Source organism: Uranotaenia lowii, chromosome 3, assembly GCF_029784155.1.
Source record: "Uranotaenia lowii strain MFRU-FL chromosome 3, ASM2978415v1, whole genome shotgun sequence".
Classification (NCBI taxonomy): domain Eukaryota; kingdom Metazoa; phylum Arthropoda; class Insecta; order Diptera; family Culicidae; genus Uranotaenia; species Uranotaenia lowii.
The window spans coordinates 142,889,654-142,909,310 of NC_073693.1; the positions used below are offsets into that span (position 1 = coordinate 142,889,654).

Consider the following 19,657-nt stretch of genomic DNA (forward strand, 5'->3'; position numbering starts at 1 on the left):
TTTTGTCTTTGATAAAAACCATTAAAAAGGCTGAAAAATCTTCTAAAAAATAAATTTTTCTAGACCTCCCGATGGATTATTTAGAATTTTGGGCTTAAATGAAAGGGCAAAGTCCCAGTTTTGTAATGGTGCAGAAATAAGCAATGCTAATTTTCGAAAAATAAAATTATTCCATCAGAGACACCGTGCTGATATCTGGTTCTGAATATAATAAGCTGATTTGAAGTTTTGAATTCTTAAACTCTTATATCTGTGTATCTCAATGGAATTTAAATTTATTTATTTTGTTTATTTTTTAAAAAAAATTATTCTATGTTTCAAATCTTCATGATGCTTCCCAATTATCATTAGGTAAATATTTCTCGATGAAGCACAAACCAGACGACCATCGGAAACAGACGGGAGAAATGCGGCAAATGAAAAATTGAAATTGAGTGGCCACTCAATGAATAGTAATAATAACTCTAACTTGATTAAGAGTTTATTTAAGTATTAGTTACGGAAAGAATTCCGTAAATTTGTCGTTATAAATAATTAATCTGAAACATTTTTTTAACTGAAACATCTGTACAAATTTGTACTTAATTCCAAAAATCTGTCTATTGTATGGACAAATCTTGTACCAAAAAGTAGTCGTAACATTTTTAGTTTTTAGATTAATTTTATTTTGGACCAATCATGCCCTTTAGTGAAATCGTGAGACAGTTATACACGAAGTTACGTAATTTGTTGTAGAACAACTTTGCCGGAAAAAACATATTTATGGATATTTAAGTCCATTAAAATTTATTCGGGTATGACTCTGGGAGAATAATTTTGAACGAAATTTTCATTTATTGAGTAAGGAGTGTAATTCGAAAAAGAATCAGCACTTTGTTTTGAGAATAATTTTTGAATGCATAGATGGATATTTATGAAATTTTCAGTGAAGCTGCCTTGTGATGTAATGACCTACAAAATTTGGTGACAATCTTTCAAGGGGTTTATGAGATATCAATACAATAGCTCATTGACAAATTTTTCTGCGCAGAATCAAGAATAAATCCCTGTGAAAGATCCAGAAAAAGCTGGAAATCAACTATTCGACTATTAGACTGAGTTGAGTTGGGATCATTTTTTAATTTCTCAAACCCTGGGGTCTAAAAAGCTTCGTTTTGGTTTGCTACTCATTCATGATTTTTTGCAGAAATTTTAAGTAACGTTTACATGAGTAAATTTTAACTTTTAGGTTTGTATGGGAAAATTAAATATTTTGTACTGAAAAAATCAACATCATTTTTGTTTTTCTGTGGAGCCAAGTCTGTTAATAGTTTTTGTGCCCATTGGTAAATTCTCTAAAGGAAATTTTCCGCTAACAACTTTGTCGAAGACTGTAACTTCGTATCTTATCAGACAAAAAAGTTAGTTGTTTAACATGGGTATGAATCTTGGCGTTGATAAACAATAAATTCAATTGACACCACTTCTGGGTGCCTTACGAGTTAATGTATGACCACTTCTCATGCAATACTTCGCGAGGCACACCCATAGAAGAGGTTGCAAAAATCCAATGCCTATTTAGCAAATCTCTGTGCCGATAATGCGCTGAAATGTGCACTGTGCCGAAGACGGTATGTTTGAAAAACCGTAACTGGCATAAGGACTCGGCTCCCAACCAAAATGATGACCACTACATTCAAGCGAAACAAGAAAAACATTTTATGGGATTTCCTTCCTATTGGATAATTCATCCCAGAAACAAGAAAATAAAAATTAAAACCACGGCGCTGTAGTGAGAATCGAACTCACATCACCAATTGTATCATCTTGCCAGTCCGACATTCTAACGAGTGTACTATTCGAGCTTCATGCAGGACGAGGTATATTTGTCATAGGCTTTCTGTTACCGATCAATCACAAAAAACGTACAACGGCGGCTTCCCGGCGTTTGGCCTCCTTTCAATGCATTCCTTGGGCTTAAGATGGAAACGGGAAAGGGAACGGGAGTGAAGGAACGGGAAACCCATTGAATGAGAACTGTGCTTTGCTTACTGCCTGCTATTACATACACACGCTACATATACACAGCTGCTAAAGCCGGGCAGCTTGGCCGGCAGCCTTGCCAGATCTACGGATTTCTCCGTAGTTCTACGGATTTTCAGCATTTCTACGGAGCTACGGATCGATGCTCGAAATCTACGGATTTTCAGCATTTCCTACGGATTTTCTACGGATTATCGAAGAAATTGAAGGGATTCTGCGGATAAATCAAAATTCTACCTGACGACCAAAAAAAAAAAAAAAAAGGTCATCAAGTTTTATTCTATCGAAATCAGTACATTTTAAGATTTCTGTCAAATCTACGGACTAGACCGGTTTTCAATCTGGCAACGCTGTTGGCCGGTGTTGTTTGCCGGTAAATTGAAGGAATGTTTTTGTTGTTGCTTTTGCTACATACACACGCACAGCTTAGCCGTGTTTGCCGGTTGATTGAATTAGAAGGATGTTTTTGTTGTTGCTTTTGCTACATTCACACGCGCAGTGCTCGGTTCGCTGGCTGCCTGGTCTTGGCCGGTATTTATTTCCATCCTTCTTCGGCTTGTGATGCGATGGGGAGGGACGCGAAAACGTTTTTATTTTGTTTCATTCAGACATACGCAATTCGGTTGCGCTGGGAGTTTAATGCCGGTGGGCGCAAATCGAATCAGTGCCGGTCGCGTTATCTTCTTGTACCAATGATGCTATGAAATTGACTACACGCCATTGGCACAGAGGCTGCATTTTGGGTGCACAAGCAGTGGTGTCGATTGAATTTATTGTTTTTCAATGCCAAAAGACATACCCCAGCCTTGGACAAAGTTATTCAGCGGAAAATTTCCTTTGAATAATTTATAAATTTGCACAAAAACTATCAGCAGGCTTGGTTCCACAGAAGAAACAAAAATGATGTTGATTTTGTTTCTTCTGTGGAACTTACTCATGTAAACGTACCTCAAAATTCTGCAAAAAATCTTGGACGAGTTTTGAACCAAAACGAAGCTTTTTAGACCCCAGGGTTTGAGAAAAACAAAAATGACCCCAACTCGACTCAGTCTATTCGTCTATAGTTCTTATGGCAATTAATTTAAAGAATCCTATAGGATCTAACAATGATCTAAACATTGTATGTAAGTGAGGATGATTTGATGAAGTTAACGAATGGGAGAGGTTTTATCAAGCGCAATCTGAGAATTTCAATAGGGAAAGTGATAAACAGGCCTGACTTTTTTTTCTACAAGGTTGAAAAGCTTCCCGCCGGTAAAATAAACAAAATACGGTGGTCAAATCGTGAGCAAAACATTTGGGCCGTTGTGGGATGATATTTTGATACATTTCACAATGGAGAGCAAAATGTATTCTTTAGTGAGCATCTGGCAGGTTTATTTTTAAAAAACGTGCAATATTGGCAGTTGCAGAAATACATATAAAATTAGAAGCGATTCTGTGTATCACAACGACAGGATTAGCACTAATTGGACAATCCGCAGTTCTCCGGAGCACAGTCTAATTTAGTGTGTTGCGTGTTATAAAAAGGTCATCGTAGTGCAGCTTTAGCATCCGGAATGAAAATTTAGATACAGATTTCAATACAGATTATTGATTGTCTACAGATTTAAAAGATTTGTGCCTCGAAAATAAAAATTTTAATGTGGCAACTCTGGTGGTGATAGAGAAACAACAGAGAGATCAATAGTAGCCCACTATTAGCGGGCAAAGAGCACATGCGTGATATACATATGGTGTGTCGATAAAAAGATCCAGCAGCTGACCGATAAAACTGGACATGTACGCATACTGGAGCCTATTTCATCACGTTCCCCGAGGTGTAATTGGCTAACGCGCCGTTGTACTGAAGCGAAAATTGCGGGTTCAAGTCTTGCCGGTGGACCGTTGTATCTTTTTCGAGAAATTTATGATATTTACGGATTATGTTCTTTCTTTATTTGGTATCTTATGTTTCTCTAATACTTTCCATCACTTTGAAAATGTGATCATTCTCAGGTACGAAGATGTACCAAGACGATTTCAATTTAAAAAAAAAAACATTAGATTTCAAGTCAAATATGTTGTTTATTTGCCGAAGAAGGACAATCGGCTAAATTTGTCATAACTTCGACCAAAAAAAAATTTTGAACAATTTTGAATTTCTAGCTTCAGGAAACATAGCATGAACGAAATAACCTTGATTTGGAAAAAGGGTTGTTTATAGTAGTTTATACATAATAATGGGTGGACATTGTGCCGGAGGAGTAAGCCATGACTTGTTGGCAACTGACGTGTTTTTATTTCGCTCCTCCGTGTTTTCAAGTGAAAATTAAATAAAATACCATCGTATGGCCCAAGTGATGCGCAGCAGATGAATTTGGAAAAAAAACCAGACAGGGCGAAGACTTGCGTGAAAATTGTGTCTCAAATAGGTCAATGGAAAACTTAATTAAAAAAATTGAAAAGTTAGTTTTTTGGTGGTGTTTTTTGAAGCTGGTCCGATACTAAACGATTAATTTAGTGAAAATGGAATAAAAATAAAAATTGGAGCTTTGACATGCAGCGTACTTTGAATGTTCTTTGAGAAAACGTGTTGTTGTTATTACCCGTCCACGCACGTACATGGATCGGTTTGAAATACTAGACTGCTTCGATTAGTTTTGAAGATTTTCTTAACAGAAGTTCAGTTTTCTGTGTGGATCGCCGAAAAATTGCTGAAGCCATTAGATAGCTTGAAGATAAGTATTCTTTTTTCATTACTTTTTCATGAAAATGTATTTATACAATAGCTTAACTCTATTATTGGGGATTAGTGGGGGGTAGGACAGGACATTAAACGAGCGGAAAACTGACATACAATGGATTGTGGGTTCAAGCCAGCCGGAGTATCTCGGCAAATTTGGAATCATGAATAGGTTACTTAGGTACCTTTCCAGGATTCTTCTTTTGTTTCGAACAGTTTGAAGGGAGTGAGATGAGTCAAACCTGTCCCAAACCAGTGGTAACGGACCCCTTGGTTGTACTGCAATTATTGTTGATGAGTTAAGCATGAACAATATTTGAATGTGCGATGGAGACTTCCCGTACCGACTCGGGTCGAAAGACCTATCAGCCACTGGTGGGTTCTCATACATACATACATACATACAATAATGGGTGGACATTGTGCCCAAAAATTGATGTCGAAAAACTTCTTTATTGGACTCTATTTCAAAACGACTTGACAGAATGTCACCGAAATTTGCACAAGTAAACATTACATCACTAAGTAGCTTCGCTGAAAGCTTCACCAATTTCCATCCATATATGTACATTTACAAGTTATTACCAAAACAAAGTGTTGCATTTTTTTCGAATACACTCTTTAAAATGATAAAAAAGCGGGGGACTGAGATGGAGAGAGAAGATATGCCAATGATCATGCAAGTTGTGCAGTCAATAATTGAAATTGTGTCTCATTGTGCCGGAAAATGAGTAAATTTGAGTAAAAATGAAAGAAACAAGTGCTCAGAGAGAAAAAAATGTGCGAATTATGGTAAATTGTTGCAACTTGTGCAGTAATTGTGGAGTTTTGATCATTATCATTTAAAATACAAAGTATTTTCTCTCTTTTGCTTTCCTCTGTAAAAAAGAAGGCGTTCAAGATGTAGAACTTTCAACTTTTTTTTGGCATAGTGTCTTAGAAGAGAGAATGAACTTTTCCTAATTTTATCGTTCGATATTTATAGGAAAAAGAATTCACCCTAATAATGTAAACTTCTCGCATATATTTGCGTATGTCCTACTGGGAAAATATAATTCGCAGCATATAGATCTCTCAGGCACATGTACCCATTTCCATACCTGTGCAGCAATTGAAAAGAAACTAACAATAAATCTAACGAATTGGTTCTTTTTTTTTCTTTTTCTCTGTATGTTCTGTGTGCCATTTTTTGCTCGATGCCATTCCGACGCCTCACCATAACTATCGTCTGGCGCCCCAACTCGCTGCTCGTAACCTCCTGGCTGGCTGGATTGTTTGCGATGGCTCCACACGCCAACTCTGCGACAACGTTGACGACGACGACGACGATTGGCTCCATATTTTCTTGCGTACGATTCGATCCGTGCAGAGGCGTTTGCACCCAGGCGCCGGTGTTTTGCATAATTATGGAATTCTGTCCGTTCGGACCGCTACATCAGATTCTGGCCCAGGGAAGCGACATCATATCGCCGCAGCGGCTGATGTCCTGGTCCCAGCAAATCGCGCTCGGCATGCAGTACCTTCACTCGCATAAAATAATCCACCGAGATCTCAAGAGCCCAAAGTAAGTATGTTTTTAGATTGAAGAAACACGATAACCAATTTATTTTTATTTTTTTAAAAACTTGCAATGCATGTACAGAACAAGGATTAAGATTTCAAATCCCAAAACTTCGAATACACGTAAACATTTTGGGAACATAATAAGATCCAAGTAAAAGTACGATTGTCGATAAGTTTCATGAAGATTATGAAAGAAACATGGAAAATAAGATTATTAGAATCAGAAACATGAAAAAAATGTTATTGAGTGTCGAAATTGAGAATCTAATAAAAAGCTTCGGAATTTGACACCATTATAAAGAATGATAACTCAGATCCAGAATTTGGAATCCAAATTTCAGGGTTGTCAAATACCGGAAAAACCGGCAATTGAGATTTTCAACGAAAAGCTTTTTTTAACTTGAATTGTCTACATAACTAGGAAATATTCAAAATAAGTGAAGAACCTATCTAATTCTTTTCCGAGCTTAAAAAACAGCAGGTATTCAGATTTAGCAACACAAAATCAAAGCCAGAATTGAATAAAACATTTTGCGATGTAGTCTGATATTAATCTTTAAATACCAACATACAATATGCTTATATAAAATACAAGTTAAAGCATGGATTTTTTTAAATTCCATTTTTTTTAAATACAGGAATAAGTAACACAATTCAGTAAGTACTATATCTTACACCTCATTTGGAAAGTCACGATAAAATTTAAATTCAGCTGCAAATTTAGACTCACAATTCGCAATTTCAGATTCGAATTAACATTCACTTATTTAGTATTCAGATATCAGATTACCTTTCAAAAATCAGCATCAGATTGAAAGTAATATTATATTTTAGATTCAGAATTCGAAATTCAGATTCAGAATTGAAAGATCAGATCTCGAAATTCTTAATTTAGAATATTGGTGTCTAAATCTGATTCCTGAATTTTGGATTCTGAATTTGGATCTCAAGTTTAGTTCTGTATCTTAATTACGAATTGAATTGCTGAATATTAACGAGGATCAGACATCAGGTTTAAATATTCAAAATCCTGATTCAGAATCTAGGCCCCTTATTTTGATGAAAGTATTTGATCTTTTGAATGCTCCTAATTAAGTTGTAACTTTAGTTGATTGAGTACTCCAAATTTCAATGACAACACCAAGTACGAAAATTTGTGTGAATTTTCCCGATTATCACCTTAAAACCTGCTTTGCCAAATTTTCACGCGATATAAAATGTTTTTGGCTAAGAATTCTTTGTTCCGAATTTTAATCCACAGCACAAATATGACAGTAGGAGAGAAGGGGGATACTTGATCCCCTTCTCTTATTTTTATCATATATTTTTGGAAAAAAATAGCAACGGTAGATGAACAGAAGCATTTTCGTGGAAGTAAAAAAATTGCGATATTTTTTAAGTTAAGGGAGACTTGATCCTTTATTGAAGGAAACTTGATCGTTGATTCCGGGGGCCCTAGTCCTTTGAAAAATTAAACAAAATTTCAAAAAAGAATGTAAATTGACTATTTTGGGCCATGTTTTTTCTCATTTCACAATTTATAAATGTCTACGGGAAGATTTTCGGCTTTTTTAGTCAGTTCACGGATCCAAAACACCTTCTTTTCTTATTCCGACGTTTCGTTCTTTATTTGAACTTTTTCACAGGAATAGGAACAAGAAAAAGTTCAAATAAAGAACGAAACGTCGGAATAAGAAAAGAAGGTGTTTTGGATCCGTGAACTGACTGAAAAAGCCGAAAATCTTCCCGTATACATTTTCACCAGTCGTAAACAATTATCTTTTTATAAATGTCAGAAGAAGAAAATTCCAAAACTATGTCTCAACCCTAGTGTCATTGCATGCTTTGGGCGCTATTTTCTGAATTTAAGAGAAAATCAACTTTCTTAGCCCTTTTTGTCAGACAATTATTGTATGAATATGAGTTATTGGATAAATTATCGTAGTTTGGTATTATAAAGTTCATATTACACTCTAACGATTTATGAATTGGAGAATATATTTTTGTTTTATTTTTTTCATGTAAGAAACATTTTAAAGTGATGAAAAACGATCTTCAAGTCGCATTTTCTGAAATTTTTCAAACACAGCTAAATAATTCAAAAAAAATTTTTGTTAAAATTTTTCGAGCTCATAGGACAGTTGTTTTGCTCCATTTAGCACATTTTTTAAAAACATTTCATCATATCTGGGGCGGCGTGCGGAGTGCAACAGCGTCCTGGTGGTGTTCGGGACCCAAAACAGCAACATCACGACGGTCCTCCTGCGAGATAGTGGGGTTAGCTGCGGGCCTTGCGAGCCTGTGACTACAAAAAACATAAGCAACGAACAACGAACAACAAATTTCGGATGGAAATCGGCAAAGACCCACGCGACGAAAAGGGACTAGCGATTGGAAACTTGGAACATGGAACTGCCGATCTCTAAATTTTGTAGGCAGTACCCACGTGCTCTCCAACGAATTGAAGAGCCGCAAATTCGACATCGTAGCGCTGCAGGAGGTATGCTGGAAGGGCTCCACGGTACGAACGTACCCAGATGGTCGTGCCATCTACCAGAGCTGCGGCAACACACACGAGCTTGGGACAGCTTTTATAGTGATGGGAAAGATGCAAAAGCGCGTGATCGGGTGGTGGCCGATCAACTCACGAATGTGCCGGTTGAGGATCAAGGGCCGGTTTTTCAACATCAGCATCATCAACGTGCACAGCCCTCACCTCGGAAGTACCGGTGACGACAAAGACGAATTCTACGCGCAGCTGGAGCGTGAATACGACCGTTGCCCAAAACATGATATCAAGATCGTCATCGGGGATTTCAATGCTCAGGTCGGCCAGGAGGAGGAATTCAAACCGACAATTGGAAGGTTCAGTGCACACCAGCTGACCAACGAAAACGGCCTCAGACTTATTGATTCCGCCGCCTCCAAACGAATGGCCGTACGTAGTACCTTTTTTCAGCACCGCCTCCCACACAAGTACACCTGGAGATCACCGTACCAAACGCAATCACAGATCGACCACGTTTTGATTGACAGCCGGCACTTCTCGGACATCATCGACGTCAGATCCTGTCGGGGCGCCAACATCGAGTCGGAACATTATCTGGTGATGGTGAAGATGCGCCCAAAACTCTCCGTAGTGAACAACACGCGAAACCGGCGCCCGCCTCGGTTAAATATCGCGCGACTGAAGCAACCTGATGCCGCGGCAGACTACGCGCAATCGGTCGAAGCAGCGCTGCCGGCAGAGGGCGAGCTTGACGAAGCCCCTCTCGAGGACTGTTGGGATACCATCAAAACAGCCATCAACAGTGCTGCGGAGAACGTCATCGGTTATGTGGAGCGATCTCGACGGAACGACTGGTTCGACGAGGAGTGTAGGAGGGTGATGGACGAAGAGAATGCCGCGCGGGCGGCAGTAGTGCAGAGAGGCACCCGTCGAAATGTGGAAAATCACCGACAGCGGAAGAGGCAGCGAGTCCGACTTTTCCAGGAGAAAAAGCGCCGCCTGGAGGAGGAGGAGCTCGAGGAGCTGGAGCAGCTGCATCGTTCCCAAGAAACACGAAAGTTCTATCAGAAACTCAACGCATCCCGCAAAGGCTTCGTGCCGCAAGCCGAAATGTGCCGGGATAAGGACGGGGGTATCCTGACGGACAATCGTGAGGTGATGAAAAGGTGGAAGCAGCACTTCGATGAACACCTGAACGGCGCACATGCAGGAGATCAAGACGGTGGGGGAAGGTACATCGCCGGCGTAGCCAACGACGAAGACGAGCCACTCCCAACGATGAGTGAAGTTAAGGAAGCCATTCGCCAGCTGAATAGAAACAAGTCAGCTGGGAAGGATGGCATCGCAGCCGAACTCATCAAAATGGGCCCGGACAGGTTGGCCGATTGCCTACACCGGTTGATAATCCGGATCTGGGACATAGAACAGCTACCGGAGGAGTGGAAGGAGGGGGTAATATGCCCCATCTACAAGAAGGGCGACAAATTGGACTGTGAGAACTACCGAGCGATCACTGTCCTCAATGCCGCCTACAAAGTGTTGCCCCGAATCCTACTCCGCCGCCTTACGCCACAAGCAAACAGATTCGTGGGAAGTCATCAGGCCGGCTTTATGGAGGGACGGTCTACGACGGACCAGATATTCACATTACGGCAAATCCTCCAAAAATGCCGCGAACACCAAGTCCCTACGCACCATCTATTAATCGACTTCAAAGCCGCATACGACACGATCGACCGTAACGAGCTATGGAAAATCATGGACGAGAACGGCTTTTCCGGGAAGCTGATCAGACTGATCAAGGCGACGATGGATGGAACGCAGTGCTGTGTGCGGATTTCGGGTGAATTGTCGAGTTCATTCGAATCTCGCAGGGGGCTTCGACAAGGTGATGGTCTATCCTGCATGATGTTCAACGTGGCGCTAGAAGGTGTTATTCGACGAGCGGTGGGCGAAATGCGGGGCACGATTTTCAACAGATCCAGTCAACTTATCTGCTTTGCCGATGACATTGATATAGTCGGCAGATCATCTGCGGCGGTGGAGGAGATCTACCGCAAACTGAAACGCGAAGCAGGAAGGATTGGGTTGATGATTAATACGTCCAAGACGAAGTACATGCTGGCCTGCGGATCCGAGACCGACCGAACCCGCTTGTCCAGTAATAACAAGGTCACGATCGACGGCGACGAGCTGGAGATAGTCGAAGACTTTGTCTATCTCGGCTCACTGGTGACCGCAGACAATGACACCAGCCGTGAGATCCGGAGGCGAATTATCAGCGGAAGTCGTGCCTACTATGGACTCCACAAGCAACTGCGGTCGAGAAGACTTAGCCCTCGCACGAAGTGTAACCTGTATACGACGCTTATTAGACCGGTTGTTCTCTACGGGCACGAGACTGGATATTGCTCGAGGAGGACCTGCGTACACTCGGAGTATTCGAGCGACGAGTGTTAAGAACCATCTTTGGCGGCGTACAGGAGAACGGAATGTGGAGGCGAAGGATGAACCACGAGCTCGCGCGACTCTACGGCGAACCCAGTATCCAAAAGGTGGTGAAGGCTGGTCGGATACGCTGGGCGGGACATGTTGCGAGAATGCCGGATGACTGTCCTGCAAAACAGGTGTTCGCCACGAATCCGGTAGGAACAAGACGAGCGGGGGCGCAACGAGCGAGGTGGTTAGACCAAGTGGAGCGTGATCTGGCGAACGTGGGGTGCCCGAGAAATTGGAGAACGGTTGCCATGGACCGAGTGAATTATAGGAATTATGTTCGTCAAGTTATGTCGTAAGACGGAATACTATGTAAATAAATAATAATCATCATATCTAAGGAATCAAGTATCCCCAGGGATCAAGTAACCTCATTCTCTCCTACTATCTAGATAGAAATTCAGATTAAAATAGATCAAGAATCGAAACGTAGTTTCAGAATCAAAGAAAATAGAAAGGTTATGTAATCTGTGCTTTTTTGAAACGTTGTATTGTTGTGCTGACATTTGTGAACTCTGAAAGCGGAAATCAGACTTACATATAAGCTTGAATTAAATTTTATTTTTTTGCTAAAATTGTGATACTGAGATAAAAAAAAATACAAATGAGTCCTGATTATTAATCTGGGGGTTAACCCCCCTCCCCCCCCTCCCCCCATGAGGGTCCAGGAAAAGCAAGCGAGGTATTCTACTTTGCACTCAAAATTTCAAAATCTTAATCAAATTTTTATGATTGAGTATGGTTATACAAGAGCATGCTTGGCATCGCTCCTCAGATTAGCCCGTTCAGAGTAAGAGCGTGTATTTTTTTTCGCTGTGCTCTTCCCAAATGGAGAATCTTTAAAAAAAATGCTCAGTTACCTCCAGAGCGACCAAGCGTCCACCGAAGTGTGGGCAAGAGAAGCAAGCAAACTGATGAAGTGCGTTCTCAGTGCAGATAAATTCGTTCGCAATCGGGCGAAAGAGAAGCTTTACAGAAAACTCGGTTTGTCTTCATCGGTTGCGTCTGGATCGATGTTTCGAAGTGCGTCGGAATTTACAATGCAGAACATAAATCTAACGGAACTAAATTAATAACGCCAAAGGTAGTTAAGATAGAATGATGGTGTCTTCGACAACATTGCTCTTTATAATATAGCGCATATTTTGATATGAAAAATAAAGTTTAGAGGTCCACGAATAGCGTGATATAAATCATAACTTTCTTGTTAAGCATTTTAGAGCTTAAGTTTTTTCTACAAAGTTATTTATCTCAATAAAATACACAACTTTGTCCAACATGTCAAAGTTCTACAATCTTTACCCAAGGAGATGCGGTTAAATTAAAAGAAAAACTTGAAAAATGCTTTACAAAAAGTTATTGTTAAAAATATGCGAATTAACAACTTTGCCCAATACACCTATCTGGTCATTCCTGAGCGAGTTCCTCTAGATTGATGTTCTGCACCAGGACCAATGATCAGCTACGAAAGCTTTCTTCGGTCGAAAAATATCAAAAGCGTAGCGGTAAAGGAAGATAAATCCTAAATTTTACGATTTGTGAAAGTTTTAAAGTTTTATTACTTAAATTTGTCCCAGATCCCTGCATAATTTTCACGGTTTGTATAATAGACAAAGATTTTTGGATAATTATGGTAAATGTTACTTTGCGAATTGCTGCTTTTGTAAATTAATGCTACCCACGTACGATGCTTAAAGTACATAATCCTAAGTATACAGCAATTTGCGGATGCCCGGATATTGTGAAAAAACTACTTGGATTTTGCCCAGTTTTATCCACATTATTTGGAAAATGAAACAAGAAAATCGAATTCAGTTTAAAATTGTTTGTTGAAAATTGGATTTGTGAAAGTTTGTTTCATAAAAAATCAAACCAAAACTTTCCTTCGTATGCTTTAAACATAAATTTAACACTGCTGATGTGTTGCGACAAAAAAAGGTAATTCGTTTTTCTTCACTAGATATATGTCTGGAATTTCCTTAGATTTGGACGGATATTGCTCGGTTTTTGGAATGGAAAATTTCAGATTATTTACCCGTTTTTTTTAAATAACTTGCCAGGAAGTGCCCTACTCGGCTACCTACAAAAATAGTTCATACATAAAACTACATTGGACCTCTTCGACTGATGCTCTGTTCCCCTCTGCATAACGGCTTTTCTGAAGAAAACATTCCTGCATTGAAATCTTTCTGGCTTGATACACTGAGCTACTCAGCAGCGTCGCTAGAGCACAATTTTCTAGCCAGCTCCTTCTCTTTTCTTTAGAGCGAGCGACGTCCACCCGACCGTCAGAGCAATCGCAATCGGGCGCACTCGGCAAAAAGATTTGTGAACGTTGATCGGCTGAGCAGTGCACTCGGAAACCGAAATGATAAAAGTGTAATTCGTTCTCTGCTCTGTTCTGTTTGCGAGGTGTTGGACAAGCATGTACAAGAGTAACATTTTGAACTAAGAACTTATGCCAAAACCTCGAAAACTAATCCCAAGTTCAGTATTCTGTAACAGTTTTTCAAAAAATTTTCCCTTTTTGATGATGATTGATTGATGAGATTGATATCATTTCGGAAGTTCTGGTTCCGTATTATAAAAATCCATATTGTCTTTCTGATTTCATATTTCGCATTCTGTATTAAGTTTAGGATTCTTTATTTTCAGTAACAAATCATGGTCCCAATCCGGGTTTTCATTAAATTCCTAATTTGATTCATGCTTTTCGAACCTATCATATGAGCCCTTGAGAAAAAGGGGTATAAGTACATAGAAGCCTATTTCGTGAAAAAACACATCATTTTTCATATTTTTTTAAAAAATTCATTTTTCATTGAAATGAAAAAGTTAAAAAAAAATCTGAAAAAAACATCAAATATAGTTTGAAATACGAAGAATCATATGGCATTATTCACTCAAAATCGACAATGTTTGCACTCATACTCGGCTCTGAGGGCCTCATCTGCATTTTCAATATTAAGGTTAAATTTTCCTTAATATTCATATTCAGATTCAAAATTCTTAAGCTGAATTCTTACGCAGATTTAACATAGCACATAAAAAAGGTTTAAAATGGCGATTCAGAATTGAAAACTCAGAATAAGATTTATTATTTGAAATTCATAAAAGGTTTTTTCCCGAATGATGAATCTGATTCAGATTCACATGACAGATTGGATGAATTAAGTCAAACTGAAATCCAAAACATCAGAATTTTAATTGATTCATGGTGAAAGGCTCTGAATCCAGTTTCACGTTTTTGCTCATATTTTAAATCATATTGATCTTGAATTTAAATTCAGAAATCGTATTGAAATTCGGAAATAGATTCAAAATTCAAGCATTAAATTCAATTTCAGAATTCTTATTCAGAATTAATGTTCAAAATTCAGATTCAGATGACTATTTCGTTGAGGATAACGCACATTACGCATCAACTACGAGATATCTCGTTTTTTTTTCGCATGACGCGAGTGCGTTTTGCTGAGGAGCATAACTCAAATGTTATACATTTTATAAAGAAACCTTATTCCATAAAATTGTACACAACACTTTTTATAACTCAAAGACACTAAATTTGCAGAATTTGGTCCAGTGATTTCTGAGATAGATAAAGTCAAATTTTGGTGTTTTCGGGCTAAGATTTCTTTGCTATCCTTAATGTGTTAAAATTACACAGACTTCAGACTTATAATTTTGTATAAATTTAAAATTTTCAATCATAATAAAATTTTTAAACACAATTCAGCTGAAAATCACAAATAAAAAGAATAATTTATGTTTTTGCATGTTTTGTTTGATGAAAAGATCTGATCTTTTTTTTAAAATTTTTCATAGGAAAATAATTGATTTTTAATGAAAAATATGTGTTGATAAAGAAAAATGTATCTTATATTCACGAAAAAAAAAATCAGGAAATACCATATTTTCTTGGTGTATTGTAGAACATTAAGTTTATTGCAAATTTCTAGAGCCAACGTACAAGCAAAATCTTATCTTGGGATTGAGTTTGCAAGATAAGGATTTGAATCGAAAAAAGTCTATTACTTTTACTTTTGAAAATTTGATTTAATTTAACGATGTTTTAAATCTTTCAATTTGTTCAAAAGTTTGGTAGATTTCACTTACTTCAAAAAACAACTTATCCTATGCTCAAATCAATAAACAAATTCTTCCAGACTCTTGAACAAATTCCAAGCCTGTAACCACTGTTAAAAGTAAGTTCCTTTTATTTGATACTAAAGGCTTCATTTACAAATTTTGCTTGGATTTTGGGATGTGCCTTCAAAAATTACTACTACAATTCAACAAAAAACTTTTATCTAAAAAAACTTAAAAATGAATAATCAAATGATAGGTACTGAACTGTTTTATTTTTTTTTTTTCATTCATACATTTTTGAAGCAAAAATAACGTAGAAAAAAACCAGTCACCAAAACCCCCCCTCCCTCTCCCATGAGACGGTTCTTCCTACGGCCCTGATCTGATTACATAATGATGGCTCTAAGTATGAAATTTGGAATTTCAGTGGTGATTTTTTGAGAATGCCTCCACTGTTAAGTTGAATTATTTTATTTGTGAGTTTTGTTTTGAGGTTTGAATAAACATAAATCACGCGAGAAATGTTGACTTGCTTGCATTTGAGCCGCCGGCCGTGGCCTAGAGGATAGCATTCCAGTCTTCTAAGCCAGAGTCCATGAGATCGAATCCCGATCACGGCACACATATTACACTTTCTGTGGTCTGGTGGTTTTAGCATTTGTAAGATGCTAGCCATAATACCCTTGAAAGATGTACGCCTTAGAGTTAAGTAAATTAGATCTCTTCAAAGAAACATGAAGTTTCACTGAGATCCTATATGTGTGTGATGTACTCCTTCATAATTCACTTTATTAACTCTTCGTTTCATACTAACAAATTTGCAACAAATAATGTATGAATAAAGTGCGATTTTGTGTTGTTAATGTAAATTATCATTTCCGAAAAATAATTTTGAAGAGGGAAATTAAAATTCATGAAATGATGGGTTGAAATAAAAGTCAAAAATGTATTCGATGTAAAGATATTTTAAATGGAGATTCAAAAACTTCAAATGTCGAAAACATATTCCTAAGAAATGTGTATTACACTTGACATTGGTTTTCAAATTGATCGACTAAGTTTCAAATATTAAATCTGAATTCTGAATTTGAATTTGGCATCTGAATTTGGATCATAATATTATACTTTGTATTTTTAATCTTACAACAACTGAAGATCTGAATGATATAGCTGAGTAAGTGGTACTTGATGGAATTGAAAATTGACGTGTTTTTCTGTCGTAATTTAAGTGAACGACCTTGTTCCATATGGTACCATTATCGAACTTCTATGCACTTTGGATTGGGTTTTATTTATTTTTCCTGCATCCATGAACTTAAATCAAACTTCAATAGTGTTTGAATAAAAAAAAATGAAAAACCACAGCTATTTTAAGGCATTCGAAAGTTATTCGAATCAAAATGTTTAATTTGATTTTTTTTTTTTCAAATCAATTGATGTCCTATTTTAGTTGAGAAACAGATATGCTTCCGACGGCTTTTACACCGAAAACTACTGCCATGCGCACTGTGGGTTGCATGTCTAGAGATTTATTTTTCACTATGACGTCATGTCGTTGCAGCTGTTTTTAGTTTTGTTTTTTTTTTGCAATTATTTGCATGTATCGCGTACTTTCAATGTTACGTCACTACATTGTGAATTAGATAATGCATTGATTTTACTTTCACTTTTCAGGTAGCCTGAATATGCTTTTCTATTATGACCATTTCACTTTACGCTTTTTTCCAGCATCCTGATCGGTAAAGGAGAGATCATAAAAATAAGTGATTTCGGAACGTCCCGAGAATGGAACGAAATAAGTACAAAAATGAGTTTTGCCGGTACGGTAGCCTGGATGGCCCCGGAGGTGATTCGAAACGAGCCCTGTAATGAGAAGGTCGATATCTGGTCCTACGGCGTGGTGCTGTGGGAGCTACTAACTGGTGAAGTGCCATACAAGAATGTGGACTCTTCTCAGATCATCTTCGGTGTGGGAAGTAATTCACTATATCTGCCCATTCCTAGCAGCTGTCCCGAGGGTTTTAAACTGCTCATCAAACAGTGCTGGAGTCCCAAGCCTCGCAATAGGCCGTCGTTCAAAATTATTCTCACCCACTTGGAAATTGCTGGCCAGGAGCTGCTCAACTGCATAATGGAAAAAGATCGATATTACGAAACGCAAAAGTCCTGGCGAGAAGAAATTCGTTGCCACATGGAGAAGCTCACCACCAACGGGAAAAACATTCAGCGGTACGAGCAGGAGCTGATTAAAAAGCGCAAGGATGAGTGGAAGCATGCCCAGGACATTCGAATGGTTTACGAACGGAAGCTGGAACGCACCAATACGATGTACCTGCAACTCAGCGAATACTTCGTGCAGCTCCAACAGAAAGAGCGAGAAATTGCAGAGTGAGTCGTTTGTTTACATGTTTGAAAATAAATATTTCTCCTTTTTTTTATTTTCTAAACAATAAACTTATACACGAAACTTGTATTTTTTTCTTTTCATTGCAGACGCGAAAAACAGCTAACGGGTCACAAACCAAACCGCAAGTGCAGTAATCTACTACAATATAAACGAAATGCAGATAAAAATCGCAAACGAACTCCTTTCAACCTGTCACCGGCCAACGGGATAGCTACCTTCGGTATTCAGAATCTTCCCGGTGATTCCACTAGTCCTAGTCCTACTTCGGCACCGGTGAGCCCACTCAAAGCTACCCTCTACGCCAAGCTAGATGGTACGACTTATAACGCAAAGTCGGTGGCTATAGTTCCTCCCACTGGTCGCAAGAAACCTCGAACCCATCGGCGTAACAACTCGGGAACCTTCAATTCGCCGAAATCGAGTCCCGCTCGGGATCGCCGTGTTCAGAGTGAACCGGAAACCCGACACGTGAAGCTGGTGGATACGGAAACACAAACTGATGCCATGGATATTAGTGAGACTGATGCCAGTCCCAGCCCCAACTCGGCGACCAAACGAATGTCGGCAAGTTTGCGTGAAGAGGAAAACGTCGATGAGTTCATGGAATCCGAGGAAAAATTGGATGAAATTCCTGACCTATTGTGTCCGTCGCAAAAGTACCGGTGCGGAAGACCTCAATCGGAAGACGACGGTGAAGTGCCTGAAGACGAGGAAAATGGGAACTCGATCTCCATCATGACTAATAGTCGAAGTAGCGATATGCTAACAAATAGTAATCACCTGCAGCAAGATCCAAAATTTTTGAACGATCTCGACGATGACGATGATGATAAAATCGTCGATGAGAATGATGAAAACGAAGATGATGAAGAACGTGTTTGTTCTAGTCCCGATGTGCTCGAGGATATTATGAATAGTAACGAACGGCTGGATCGCGAGTATAGTGACGACGACAAAATCGACACACTTGATCGCAAAGTCAGCATAATTTCCGAAAAACTACAGCAACAGCAAAATGTAGCTCAACAGTATACAGACTTTAAAAACATACTGAACGATAATAATGTGGTCGTTTACCGGTGTAATAAGAAACTGAATGGCGGATCCGGAGGAAAGGGAGGCAAAAGACTGGAGAGTGCAATTTTACTTAAGCATCCGACGGCTGGAAGTAACCTGAATGCTGGAGGCGGTGCTGTTGGAGCCTATTTCTACAGTGGCAACAACTTGATTGCTACAGAGGAAGGATCTCCGCGACGGCAACATACCGATGAGGAACTAGCCAACGACAGCTGGACTGATGAGGAAGGCGAGGAACCGATTGTGGAGCCCAACTACGTGCTAAGAAGAAAAAGGTAGGGTGAATCACAACCATCATCTTATCAGTGGCGGTCAGATACGTAGGAGAATGTCTCGCGATCTGATAAGCAATTGCAATTAGATTTCGTTTTTTTTTGCAGTACCGCTATTAGAGCTTCCAAATCATTAAGGAACTCAATGGCAAAAAAGCATGGCTGTTTTGTTTCTTTACATTGCGAACATTGTTTTAGCCTTATCGCACAATTATTAGGTACCTACGAAGTTTTGTACAAGTGTATGTAGCTTATTGAGTTTGAAAAGGGTAACAATATGATATAAGAAAATAGGATTATGACTCATGGTTTTGGTTTTTCTTGTAGTGGAGTGTAAATATATAAGTATTTTAACTTATCACATGCATATCTAATCATATAAAACAATGATTTGCCTTTGTTAATCGAAACCAACGAAACAAATCAAAAAACCTGAATCCTACATTAAACAAATCATTTTGATAACATACAAAATTCATTTTTTTTAAATTCTTGGA

The 19,657-nt window shown here is 38.6% G+C and overlaps 1 protein-coding gene across 3 annotated transcripts in view; it reads left to right on the forward strand.

The window, feature by feature from the left end:
* Positions 1 to 19,657, forward strand: part of LOC129751183 (mitogen-activated protein kinase kinase kinase 13) — a 79,675-nt gene that overhangs the window by 56,229 nt on the left and 3,789 nt on the right. For all 3 annotated transcript variants that reach the window (XM_055746536.1, XM_055746537.1, XM_055746538.1), the window contains 3 exons: positions 6,117 to 6,311; positions 17,133 to 17,792; positions 17,898 to 19,163. In XM_055746536.1, the coding sequence (XP_055602511.1) occupies positions 6,117 to 6,311; positions 17,133 to 17,792; positions 17,898 to 19,163 (2,121 nt within the window). The remainder of the gene's footprint in view (positions 1 to 6,116; positions 6,312 to 17,132; positions 17,793 to 17,897; positions 19,164 to 19,657) is intronic.